Here is a 12,922-nt window from a genome sequence, read left to right on the forward strand (position 1 = left end):
ACTTTGGCTACACCACTATGACCTTATTTATACATTTGGGACAAGGTATAAATGCTTGTTGATGTTTTGATTCCAGGTCAGAGATTCTCAGACAGTTTCTTTAGTTGCTCATTTTAAAAGCTCTGTCTACCATGTCCATTTTTAAAGTGGGGCTACCCACCTTGCATATTACCATATAAGGATGCATGTGATCCTGGATTACGTCTGCAAAGTACCTAGTGTCTGTAAATGCCGTAGGAATGAATATGCTACATTACGGGAAATTGTTATAGAATATCTTTGCTAATCAATATATGGAAAATGGTCTCCTACATATTGGCCTAGTGTTTTAAACACACTGAAATAAAACCTGTCATTCTTCTCCCATTCAGTTTGCTGTGCTGATGTGGATTCTCACCTATGTTGGTGCCTTGTTCAACGGACTCACTCTCTTTATTCTGGGTAAGATGCTTTATAAATGGCAATTAATAACTTTTATAAAGGCATTTATGATGTTTTGTTGCTATGGTGCCTAGGGAAGCAGTATCATGTGATTAGCTCTGTAATACTCTCAGGAACAGGCCTAAGCTGGGTTTATTTCAGGATACCATGCGAGTCCGAATAGAGACGGTGGTTGATTGACAGGTTTCGGTCTGACACCCATTATAACCGCCAGCTTCCTTTTTAAATACTTTGACATGCATCTGATCCACCCTTCTGGGTATAAAGGGACATGCCATCAAGATACTGTTTAGAGATTGCAGCAGAGCCAGGTTGAATAATGCCACCTTGTTATAGAACATGATCTTATTTTTCTCCCTCCAGGTCTGGTTGGAATGTTTAGCTGCCCTATTGTCTATGAGAAGTACAAGGTATGAGCTGATAAATGTATGAAAAAAACAAGTTAATGTGAAGGAATCATAGAACACCCACACCTCTCGACAGTAACCACGATCCCCCCCGACACACCTCTCGACAGTAACCACGATCCCCCCCCCGACACACCTCTCGACAGTAACCACGATCCCCCCTGACACACCTCTCGACAGTAACCACGATCCCCCCCGACACACCTCTCGACAGTAACCACGATCCCCCCCGACACACCTCTCGACAGTAACCACGATGACCCCCGACACACCTCTCGACAGTAACCACGATCCCCCCAGACACACCTCTCGACAGGAACCACCACCCCCCACGCGCCTCTCGACAGTAACCACGACCCCCCACGCACCTCTCGACAGTAACCACGACCCCCCACGCGCCTCTCGACAGTAACCACGACCCCCCCACGCGCCTCTCGACAGTAACCACGACCCCCCCACGCGCCTCTCGACAGTAACCACGATCCCCCCCACGCGCCTCTCGACAGTAACCACGAGCACCCCCCACGCGCCTCTCGACAGTAACCACGATCCCCCCCCACGCGCCTCTCGACAGTAACCACGATCCCCCCCACGCGCCTCTCGACAGTAACCACGATCCCCCCCCACGCGCCTCTCGACAGTAACCACGATCCCCCCCCACGCGCCTCTCGACAGTAACCACGATCCCCCCCACGCGCCTCTCGACAGTAACCACGATCCCCCCCACGCGCCTCTCGACAGTAACCACGATCCCCCCCACGCGCCTCTCGACAGTAACCACGATCCCCCCCACGCGCCTCTCGACAGTAACCACGATCCCCCCCCCCCCCCCCCCCCCCACGCGCCTCTTGACAGTAACCACAATCAATTGACTTCATAGCCAATTGAGGCAGAAGTATTATACCTGAGCTTTTCACTAGAATTATTTTTATTTTGTTTTATTTTAGGTACAGATTGACCATTACGTGGGTATGGCCAGCAAGCAGGTTAAAGACATTATTGCAACGTAAGTAAATACCAGTGGACGAAATACAAATATATTGGCATTGTCTTAATGAAGAAAAGTAGGTATCCAAAAAAATACTTTCTTTCAATAACCATGTCAACTGTTGAGGCCCAAACGTTGTTGTGAAGTAAGTTAATACTGGAGGACAAAATGTAAATATCTTGGCAGTGATGTAATCAGACAAATATGAACCTTTCAAGTATTGAAAGTGTGTATGGAAGAGGAATGTGATTGAAGCCCTTTAGCCTTTTCTATTAATGACAGTAATGGGACAGTGGAATGAACTGTGTTGCATTCCAATGTCTTTCTGTCAGGAAAATACAGAAATTAAAACACTTATTTTACATATCTGAATAATTTGATTTTATGAAATTCAGTGGCAATAAAACAAGGTCATTATTGAATACTTTGGAAAAGAGTAGAAATCTGTGACATGAAATGCCTCATGTTATACCTCTTCAACATTTTGTGCACGTTTTTGTTCATGAGACATACACTGCTCAAAAAAATAAAGGGAACACTTAAACAACACAATGTAACTCCAAGTCAATCACACTTCTGTGAAATCAAACTGTCCACTTAGGAAGCAACACTGATTGACAATACATTTCACATGCTGTTGTGCAAATAGAATAGACAACAGGTGGAAATTATAGGCAAGACACCACCAATAAAGGAGTGGTTCTGCAGGTGATAACCACAGACCACTTCTCAGTTCCTATGCTTCCTGGCTGATGTTTTGGTCACTTTTGAATGCTGGCGGTGCTTTCACTCTAGTGGTAGCATGAGATGGAGTCTACAACCCACACAAGTGGCTCAGGTAGTGCAGCTCATCCAGGATGGCACATCAATGCGAGCTGTGGCAAGGTTTGCTGTGTCTGTCAGCATAGTGTCCAGAGCATGGAGGCGCTACCAGGAGACAGGCCAGTACATCAGGAGACGTGGAGGAGGCTGTAGAAGGGCAACAACCCAGCAGCAGGACCGCTACCTCTGCCTTTGTGCAAGGAGGAGCAGGAGGAGCACTGCCAGAGCCCTGCATAATGACCTCCAGCAGACCACAAATGTGCATGTGTCTGCTCAAACGGTCAGAAACAGACTCCATGAGGGTGGTATGAGGGCCTGACGTCCACAGGCGGGGGTTGTGCTTACAGCCCAACACCGTGCAGGAAGTTTGGCATTTGCCAGAGAACCCCAAGATTGGCAAATTCGCCACTGGCGCCCTGTGCTCTTCCCAGATGAAAGCAGGTTCACACTGAACACGTGACAGTCTGGAGATGCCGTGGAGAACGTTCTGCTGCCTGCAACATCCTCCAGCATGACCGGTTTGGCGGTGGGTCAGTCATGGTGTGGGGTGGCATTTCTTTGGGGGGCCGCACAGCCCTCCATGTGCTCGCCAGAGGTAGCCTGACTGCCGTTAGGTACCGAGATGAGATCCTCAGACCCCTTGTGAGACCATATGCTGGTGTGGTTGGCCCTGGGTTCCTCCTAATGCAAGACAATGCTAGACCTCATGTGGCTGGAGTGTGTCAGCAGTTCCTGCAAGAGGAAGGCATTGATGCTATGGACTGGCCTGCCCCTTCACCAGACCTGAATCCAATTGAGCACATCTGGGACATCATGTCTCGCTCCATCCACCAACGCCACGTTGCACCACAGACTGTCAAGGAGTTGGCGGATGCTTTAGTCCAGGTCTTGGAGGAGATCCCTCAGGAGACCATCCGCCACCTCATCAGGAGCATGCCCAGGCGTTGTAGGGAGGTCATACAGGCACATGGAGGCCACACACACACTACTGAGCCTAATTTTGACTTGTTTTAAGGACATTACATCAAAGTTGGATCAGCCTGTAGTGTGGTTTTCCACTTTAATTTTGAGTGTGACTCCAAATCCAGACCTCCATGGGTTGATAAATTTGATATCCTTTGATAATTTCTGTGATTTTTTTGTCAGCACATTCAACTATGTAAAGAAAAACGTATTTAATAAGAATATTTCATTCATTCAGATCTAGGATGTGTTATTTTAGTGTTCCCTTTATTTTTTTGAGCAGTGTATATTGCATCTGCATTACTGTTAATAGGTTCTGCAAGAATTATATTATTGTAGACAAAAATGAAAGGTGTACAAGTGTTCCACCTGACCGAAGTTATCCAAACAGTGTTTACATGCACATTTTATCAAAAGGTATAACTCCACCCCTTGTATTCAATTAATTCAAAACCAGAATTTAATTACCTGAACACTTGAAATATCTTCTATGAACCTTTGGCTGGATGTTTATAATTACTTCATTTTTTTTTTTTACAAGTTGGTATTGTGTATTTGTGACTGTCGTACCTTATTTGGTTTTTACGTAGCTGCACTCCTGCCTACATAATAAGTAGGCTATATTGAATTGAAGTGTTTTCTTGAGAGTTTTTATTCAGAGCTTTCTTTTTGGAGTTTTTTTTTTAAAGCTGCATATTAACATCGTCTGTGACTAAAGCTGTGCCGCCTTTCACTTTCAGGGTGCAGTCCAAAGTCCCAGGACTGAAGCGTGTGAAGGCAGAGTAAAGAAAAGAGAATGAGCCAGTCCCTGAGACTCCCTATGAGAGGGTGGAGGGCACTTGGCGGGGGGGGGGGGGGCAGGCATGCACCCCTGCATAACTGCTATTTTCAATCTCTTTTCAGTTCATAATTCCTTGTTCCCTGAAACACCCTGGGTTATGTTTAAAAAAATATATATATTATTCACCAGCTCAAAAGTGTTCAACTTTTGATTAACTAAATTGAACATGCTGATCTATCTGGCTTAAAATGCTAGTTTGTGTGAAATATGAAGAAAGAAAAAAAATAAGGCTTATTATTTTAATCTTGCACTTGGACCTGACCAGTGATGCGTTTTGAAATAAAATTGTGTTCCATGAGCTGGTTCATTTGTTCTCTCCCTTGATGCAGTGTTCAGAAAATTGGAATTGCATTGTCTTTTTTGTAATGAGGGAGGGTTAATTGGTACCTTTGTGGAAACCTGAATACCTGTCGTTATTTGGTATGATTAAGTTAGTGGTGTTTGTGATTTTACTGTTTTATTGATAGACTGTAGTTTCAAAGCTTCTAGCTCTCTTCAGTGGCTATTGAGTGTACTTGACACAAGGTGTTGACGTGTCATTGTGCTTGACGATGGTCTTTAATGCCAGCAGGGCGATAATCCATAGCACTTCATGCTTCTGAGTATTTCTAGCTAGAAACATTTAGAACATTTTAATGATAATTTCACCTCATGCAGCTGCCTATTTAAACTCTGGAAGAACACGTTTACAAAGAACTTAAGACAAAAAAAAATAAACATACCATCTGTGGACCCAATATCTAAAGCTGCAAAATTATGTAACATGGAAACTTCAAGCATTGTTTATGCAAGTAATTGTGAATGATACTTCATACAATTGTAATGAACTCTTATGAGAACTGTTTGTGGAATGCATTGTGAAATAGAAACAATTACAATAAAGCTTATAGATGAATTAATGTGGATGTTTTTTCTCTCAGGCAAGCTGGAGGATTTAGAAAAGTAGCCACGGATATAGTTACAGAAACTACCTAAAACAACCCCATGGTCCTATAGGAAAGGATGTCGCTAACATTTTCCATCCCATAAGAATGGACTGTTTGCTGAGCTGTTCTAAATAGCATGTAGGAATGTAAATACTTCCAGTATATGATGTAGTACACATTTGGCACGTAATGTCTGTCAATTTCGTAAATGCATTTTTAAATTATTTGATTGCCAGTGAAATTACGTTTAGCAGACGCTCTAATCCAGTGAATACAAAGTGTAAGGAATGTTGGGAGACTGAAAAAAGCTCAATGCCTTGAGTCATACCCACGTGTTTGCGGACAAATTCGGTATTCTCATTTAATCTTTCCATACACTTAATACTTGCACATGTACACAATAAATTTGTATAAAACATTGTCATTCATACGATAAAATCACCACAGATGTTTGATTAAAAAATAAATTCATGCATTTGAGCATTTTAAAAAAAATGTACAATATGATACAAATACTTTTACGATATCTGGACCATCTGTCTTGTACAAAAATTAAATGAATAAAAATATGTAAACAGGAATCCATACTGCTTAAAGAATGCACATATAGTAACATATTGCTGCCACACTGCTAGCTAAACATTAGTGAGACTGACAGGCTAAAGACAGCAAGGCTAAGAGCGCTATTCATTCTGTAACGCTAAAGTGTTACACATTCTGCAATAGAAATGTAAAGGTCATTTCTGAGCCGACGTGCAGCGTTTACCGTGAATGCGGTCTCCGCTAAAGCGGGAACATTGTCTTTAAATTTCGATCACGCTGTAAAACTGAATTTCCGTGATGCGGATTGACGAGACGACTAAGAGTTCAACAGTAGACCAAGGCCTGTGTTCCCAAAAGCATTTGCCTTAAAATGCTTTTGGGAAACCAGGTTCAGGGCTTGAGTAAGACTGTATAGTCCGCTTTGGTGTGACAGGTCACCGTCTCCTGGACTGTCTATTTCACTTAGCCTTTTAGCACTGACTTTGATAAATAATTTTAGGAAAAATGTACTCTATACGATTGTGACGTCTCACCTAACTATTTTAAGATGAATGTAAATCGCCCTGGATAAGAGCATCTGCTAAATGACAAATCTAAATGTAAGCCACCCAGTTGATATCCCTTACTGGAAGTGAATGTTGAAACATACGGTAACGCTTCAGTACTAGTTCTATTAACATTATTTTTGTTGAATCTTTTCACAATGGTTATATGGAAGCATGTTTCACCAAGATATTTCACAAAATTTAAGTAACATTTTAACAATAGTTAAAAGCATTTTAAGAATGCTTCCTAATCTTTTTTGTAACAACCACAAACTGAAAATTGATCGTCAGATCACAGTAACATTTAAATATTTTCAATAGAGCTATTATAACTTACTATGTCACATGTTACATCTCATCATACTTTGGATGTTGTATGCATAAACGGCAGCAAACCAATGCCCCTTTCTGCAGATTGAATGAGAAACTTTACAATCGAATAGCACCAGAGGTGTACAAAATAATTTCAAACGTGAAACTGCAAAAAAATATAACAAGTAGAAATATTCATAAAGGCACTTAAGGATATTAATACTTTCAAATGAATTATGGGGGGAAAAAAACTTTTATCCTCTACACTGGGCAGGATTTAGGGCTATTTTCAATCTATTGCTGTAGCGATACAGATTGCGCAATAGAAATTAAGGTAATTTCAGATTGAGCCGACATAGGCAGCATTTACTGTGAATGCAATCTCCGCCGCAAACGCGGGAACATTGCCTTTCAAATCTGCATTGTCAACCATGTGCGATTTGATTGAATCCCAGGCATTATCAATGGTTTCATTATAAATCAATAGCTGGCATGGCAACCTGCCTTCATTGAAAGCAGATGTGAATGTAAACACTGCCATTTCTTGTTAGGCCAGAAAGTCAAACATTTTCTAGTGGCAAAAAAATCTACTTCAAAGTGGTTTCTGTTAGAAAAGGAGCTACCTGCTCTGCCTAATGCTTAGACTTGAATTAATAGTACAGTGATTAGCGTATTGCCCATCCCCAGGTGTTGTTCTAAGAATGGGGAGACAGTTGCAGGCAAAAAGGTAGACCGCAGCCAGACACTTGAGGCTTTGGGATCCTGGCTGCATTCCTGTCGGAATCCAAGACTTACTGCGGTGGGCTAAGGAGTCTGGGTGCATGTTAGTGGATGGTTGTGGAGAAAAAGCTCCGGTTTACAGGCATTTCCACACAAAGACACTAAAAAAGAGGAAGACAATACAGCAGTCAGTAAAAAATAAGACCTGTCTGGAGTACAAGATGAGCTGTGAAAAATTCTAATGCAAATCACTTGTGAATGTGCCTATTTATTGTAGAGTAGCTTTAACGTAATTAATCTGACGTGGTTAAACCCGGTAAGAAGCTCTGCATACCTGCAGTCGTCTCCTCCAGTGCTGATCACATATTTATCATCATAGGAGAAGCGAATGTTGGTCACGTGTGCCGAGTGCCCAAAGTAACGCTTGTGTTTGGCCTGTAGAGGATCAAAATAAGTATTAATTAAACACTTTTTTTTTGACAATGCTCTCATCCAGAGCACTTACAGGAGCAATTAGGGTTAAGTACTTTGCTCAAGGGAAAATAGTTTTTCATCCAGTCGGCTCGGGGATTCAAACCAGCGACCTTTCAGATACTGGCCCACCTCCCCACTTGGGGCAGCCCCAGCCAGCAGTCTGTGTTCTATGGCTTCAGTAACTACATATCTTTAAAAGCTATCCCAGTGATGTTGAGAGGAAGTGAAGCACTCACAAACTTCTCAGTGCAGGGAAAGTCGAAGAGCTTGACCAGTCCAAAGTCGTCCCCGGTGACCACGTTGAGGCCGGCGTGGGAGACACAGGCACAGTTGACGTCAGCCTTATCAGCATTCCGTGGCCAGATCCCCAGCACCTCATCTCCCAGGATACTGAGAAGGAATGAGAGAGAGGAGCCATGCTCAGACTGCAGAATATGCTGAACAAAACCACAGGCCTGCCAGTACTGAGAGGACATTAGTCCACCAAAGAATAACCTTTTAAAATGTTTTCTCCAAGTCAACTGAATTACTATATCGTACTCTTCTCAGTAGTAAAACATATGCAACATATATAAAACATTTAAAAATATTCCTGCATACTGTAAAAGATCTCAACCAGACATTTGTTTTTCTGTTCATGTTTCGAAATAAGTATGCTACGGTCTATATGCAGAATGCATTTTAACCCATTAACCTTGGGGAGAGTGAATTTAGAGGAAGTTTGGGGTCTATTCATGAGAAGTGAACAGTGACTGCTGTGCTGCAGACAGTATTGATTGACCTCCATTAATCCATTGATCAATAACAGACACCCAAACACAACTACAAAACATGTCTAGGTGTGCCCACTAAACTTCCGTACACAAACGTGCCCAGATGGCTTCAACGAGCCTAAAGCTCAAAAATAAGTTGAACCAGCAATGTTTTTGTACCGCTTCACCTTGCATTCCCATATTACGAGTGAGATATTATGTTTAGCTCCCGTTGTTGACGCCATATCGCAATAGTGTTACCATGCAATATTTGCATTCTTTACTGAATATTGATCTCAGTTTGATTTTGGAGAGTATGTGAGTTTGATTAAATTCCAGTGACTACAATGAATCATTCTACCTGGTCCAGGTGGCCCAGGTGATCCTCTCAATCACAGTCTGTTCTGTTACCATTTTCCCAGAAGGCATCTCATGCACCTGGCGCTTATAGTTTCCTGTGGACACCTGTCGACACACAGCCAGTGACACGTCAGAATACACACTCATGCATATGCACACAACCAGAGGTCAGAATATTGTAACTGTCTGAAATACATCAGTCATCTAGTGTACTGTGCCTTAAGAAAGTATTCATACCCCTCTCGACTTATTCCACAGTTTGTTGTTACAGCCAGAATTCAAAATGGATGAAATGTATTTTTTCCCCTCACCCCCTCCCCTCACACAATACCCCATAATGACAAAGTGAAAACATGCTTTTAGAAATGTTTGAAAATGAAATGTAATTTACATACAGTATGTATTCCCAGCCCTGAATCAATCAATACATGTTAGAGTCACCTTTGGCAACAAATTCAGCTGTGAGTCATTCTGGGTGGGTCTAAGAGCTTTGCACACCAAGATTGTACAATATTTTCCACATTCTTTCAAAAAATGTATTCAAGCTCTGTCAAGTTGGTTGTTGTTGATCATTGCTAGACAGACATTTTCAAGTCTTGTCATAGATTGTCAAGACGATTTAAGTCAAAACTGTAACTATGCCACTCAGGAACATTCAATGTTGTCTTGGTAAGTAGCTCCAGTGTATATTTGGTCTTGTGTTTTCGGTTATTGTCCTGCTGAAAGGTGAATGTGTCTCCCAGTGTCTGTAGACTGAACCAAGTTCTTTTCTAGGATTTTTCCTGTGCTTAGCTCTATTCCGTTTCTTTTTATCCTAAAAAACTCCCTAGTCCTTGCAGATGACAATAACATGACACAGCCACCACCATGCTCATAAATATGAAGAGTGGTACTCAGTGTCATATTGGATTTGCCCCAAACATAACACTTTGTATTCAAGACATAAAGTGAATTTTCTTTGCCACATTTTTGGCAGTTTTACTTTAGTCCCTTATTGCAAACAGGATGCATGTTTTGGGATATTTATTCCGTACAGGCTTCCTTATTTTCACTCTCATTTAGTTTAGTATTGTGGAGTAACTACAATGTTGTTGATCTGTCCTTAGTTTTCTATCACAGCCATTAAACTAACTGGTTTAAAGTCACCATTGGCCTCATGGTGAAATCCGAGTGGTTTACGTCCTCTCCGAGAACTGAGTTAGGAAGGACGCCTGTGTCTAGAACTTAAAATTACAGGAGGACCATGGCAAACTATACTTGTCCCTCCCCTTCAAGGCACAGTCACATGTACTTGTAATTGTACGCTGAGGACAGGTTAAATTTAGAAGGCCAAGTCACTATCGTACTCTTTCTCTGGTCTTCATGTGGCAGTCATAGCGACATGCCGTAAAAGGGCTAAAGCTTTCCATAACAGCAAAGAATGGGTCTGAGTCTATAGGAATACCTCAAATACCTCAGATAGGGCTCCTTTTTTAGCACACTGAAGCCTGTCAGGTTACTCTGGGGCGGCTCCACGCTACTGTTAACTAGAAGGGGACTTGGCTATAAACGATTATGACCTGCCTGCCATATATGTGTGAGTCTAAATATAGGTGTTTTCCACTCTCAGCATGCTTTGGAATGGATATACGAGTATCCATCATGGTGAGAACACACTGTGCAACATGATCAAATGGTCAAGATGGCTGTATTAAAAAGACTGACACAGTTGCCATGATGGTAAAAAAAAAGGCTTTTATTAGACTATTCAAACATAATGACCTTGACAGCAAAATAAAATGGACCTCATTCCACTATCTATTTTGTGTGCGGTTTAGTAAATCCAGTATGTATGTCAGCCTATCAAAACCCCCATGGCTTGTAACAACAACAAGACTCCAGCTGTATTCTACTTCCCGTTCAGTGTGGCATACCTCGATGAACCTGCTGTCTGCAGAGAAGTCCATCTGGATAACGAAGCTGGAGATGTCCTTACAGTAGCCCACGCGGTTGAGTGTGGGGCCCAATGTAAGGTCATACAGGTCAACCGTACTCTCCACTGAGCCCACTGCCAGGAGGTGTTTGTCTGGACTGAACCTGAGAGGGTCACAGAATAGACATACTGTACATAATGTATATATGACATTGAACCACACAAACATTCTCATAATTAAAATGTAATTGACTGGCCTTTAACTGACCCAATCCCATTTAAAATTAGTTCACTTCCCCCTTTTGGTTAAATCAGTCTCCACAGTTTGAAAAAATGAATTGTTTAATTTTGGCTAGTTGTTTTCTTGGTTTGAACCACAGGTTAAATTGGGAATTCAGATTTTGGGGAGCCATATTTTGGGATTAGGGTTGAGCCAGGGTTGAACATAAGGCTATGGTTAGAGTAATGCAAAATTTGGGTTAGGTTTGTGGTTGAGGATAGGGTTAAGATTGAACAGGGATTTGGACATGAAACAGGCTAGTTTTGAGGCTAGAGTTAGGATTGAACCAGGATGTGGACATGAAGCACTGTTACGTTTGTGGTTGAGGCCAGGGTTGTTGGTTATGGTTAGGGTTGTGGGTTATGGTTAGGGTTGTTTCCAGGGTTGTGGTTGAGGCTAGGGTTGTGGTTGAGGCCAGGGTTGTTGGTTAGGGTTAGGGTTGTGGGTTATGGTTAGGGTTGTGCTTGAGGCTAGGGTTGTTGGTTAGCGTTAGGGATGTGGCCAGGGTTGTGGTTGAGGCTAGGGTTGGGTTGAGGTTAGGGTTGAGGTTAGGGTTGTGGTTAGGTTTGAACCTAGGTTGAAGATGTCAAAGGTTGCCTCCAGGGTGGCGCAGTGGTTAAGGGCGCTGTACTGCAGCGCCAGCTGTGCCACCAGAGACTCAGAGCCCAGGCTCTGTCGTAACCGGCCGCGACCGGGAGGTCCAGGGGGCAACGCACAATTGGCCTAGCGTCGCCCGGGTTAGGGAGGGTTTGGCCAGTAGGGAAATCCTTGTCTCATCGCGCACCAGCGACTCCTGTGGCGGGCTAGGCGCAGTGCGCGCTAACCAAGGTTGCCAGGTGCACGGTGTTTCCTCCGACACATTGGTGCGGCTGGCTTCCAGGTTGGATGGCGCTGTGTTAAGAAGCAGTGCGGCTTGGTTGGGTTGTGTATCGGAGGACGCATGACTTTCAACCTTCGTCTCTCCCGAGCCCGTACGGGAGTTGTAGCGATGAGAAAAGATAGTAGCTACTAATAACAATTGGATACCACGAAATTGGGGAGAAAAAGGGCTGTAAATAAATAAATAAATAAATAAATAAATAAAATTAAATTTAAAAAAAGATGTCAAAGATGTCCCATAACTCTTTGAGAAAATGGGTTCAGTGTTGCTAGTTAGCAATGGTGCTAGTCATTATCAATGGCACTGGTCCAAGAAATGAGTTTATTTTCGAATGCTGCCTGATGTAATAATTACGTTGGGTTAACCTGTATATTTTCGACCTAGGGTTGAACTGGGATGAGGACATGATGCTAGGGCAAGATTTACTGCCAGGATGTGGACATGAAGTTAGGGTTAGGGCTGATGCTAGGGTTACTGCCAGGATATGGACATGAAGTTAGGGTTAGGGCTGATGCTAGGGTTACTGCCAGGATGGGGACATGAAGTTAGGGTTAGGGTTAGGGCTGATGCTAGGGTTAGTTACTGCCAGGATGTGGAAATGAAGTTAGGGTTAGTTACTGCCAGGATGTGGACATGAAGCTAGGGTTAGGGCTGATGCTAGGGTTACTGCCAGGATGTGGACATGAAGCTAGGGTTAGGGCTGATGCTAGGGTTACTCCCAGGATATGGACATTAAGCTAGGGTTAGTTACTGCCA

At 42.8% G+C, this 12,922-nt stretch overlaps 2 protein-coding genes across 9 annotated transcripts in view; one reads left to right on the top strand and one right to left on the bottom strand.

Moving 5' to 3' along the window:
- rtn4 (reticulon 4) overlaps window positions 1-5,357 on the top strand; it is a 27,733-nt gene extending 22,376 nt beyond the window's left edge. For all 7 annotated transcript variants that reach the window (XM_021611282.3, XM_036989308.2, XM_036989727.2 and 4 more), the window contains 4 exon segments: window positions 372-441; window positions 805-851; window positions 1,796-1,854; window positions 4,362-5,357. In XM_021611282.3, the coding sequence (XP_021466957.2) occupies window positions 372-441; window positions 805-851; window positions 1,796-1,854; window positions 4,362-4,407 (222 nt within the window). In that variant the 3' untranslated portion in view covers window positions 4,408-5,357.
- Window positions 5,068-12,922, bottom strand: part of LOC110530112 (echinoderm microtubule-associated protein-like 6) — a 94,131-nt gene continuing 86,276 nt past the window's right edge. For both annotated transcript variants that reach the window (XM_090242001.1, XM_090241998.1), the window contains 5 exons: window positions 11,008-11,170; window positions 9,096-9,199; window positions 8,219-8,372; window positions 7,843-7,943; window positions 5,068-7,669 (listed from right to left, as the gene is read on the bottom strand). In XM_090242001.1, coding sequence (XP_090098127.1) covers window positions 7,645-7,669; window positions 7,843-7,943; window positions 8,219-8,372; window positions 9,096-9,199; window positions 11,008-11,170 — 547 coding nt within the window. In that variant the 3' untranslated portion in view covers window positions 5,068-7,644. The remainder of the gene's footprint in view (window positions 7,670-7,842; window positions 7,944-8,218; window positions 8,373-9,095; window positions 9,200-11,007; window positions 11,171-12,922) is intronic.

Source organism: Oncorhynchus mykiss, chromosome 1, assembly GCF_057628025.1.
Source record: "Oncorhynchus mykiss isolate SJ-2025 chromosome 1, ASM5762802v1, whole genome shotgun sequence".
Classification (NCBI taxonomy): domain Eukaryota; kingdom Metazoa; phylum Chordata; class Actinopteri; order Salmoniformes; family Salmonidae; genus Oncorhynchus; species Oncorhynchus mykiss.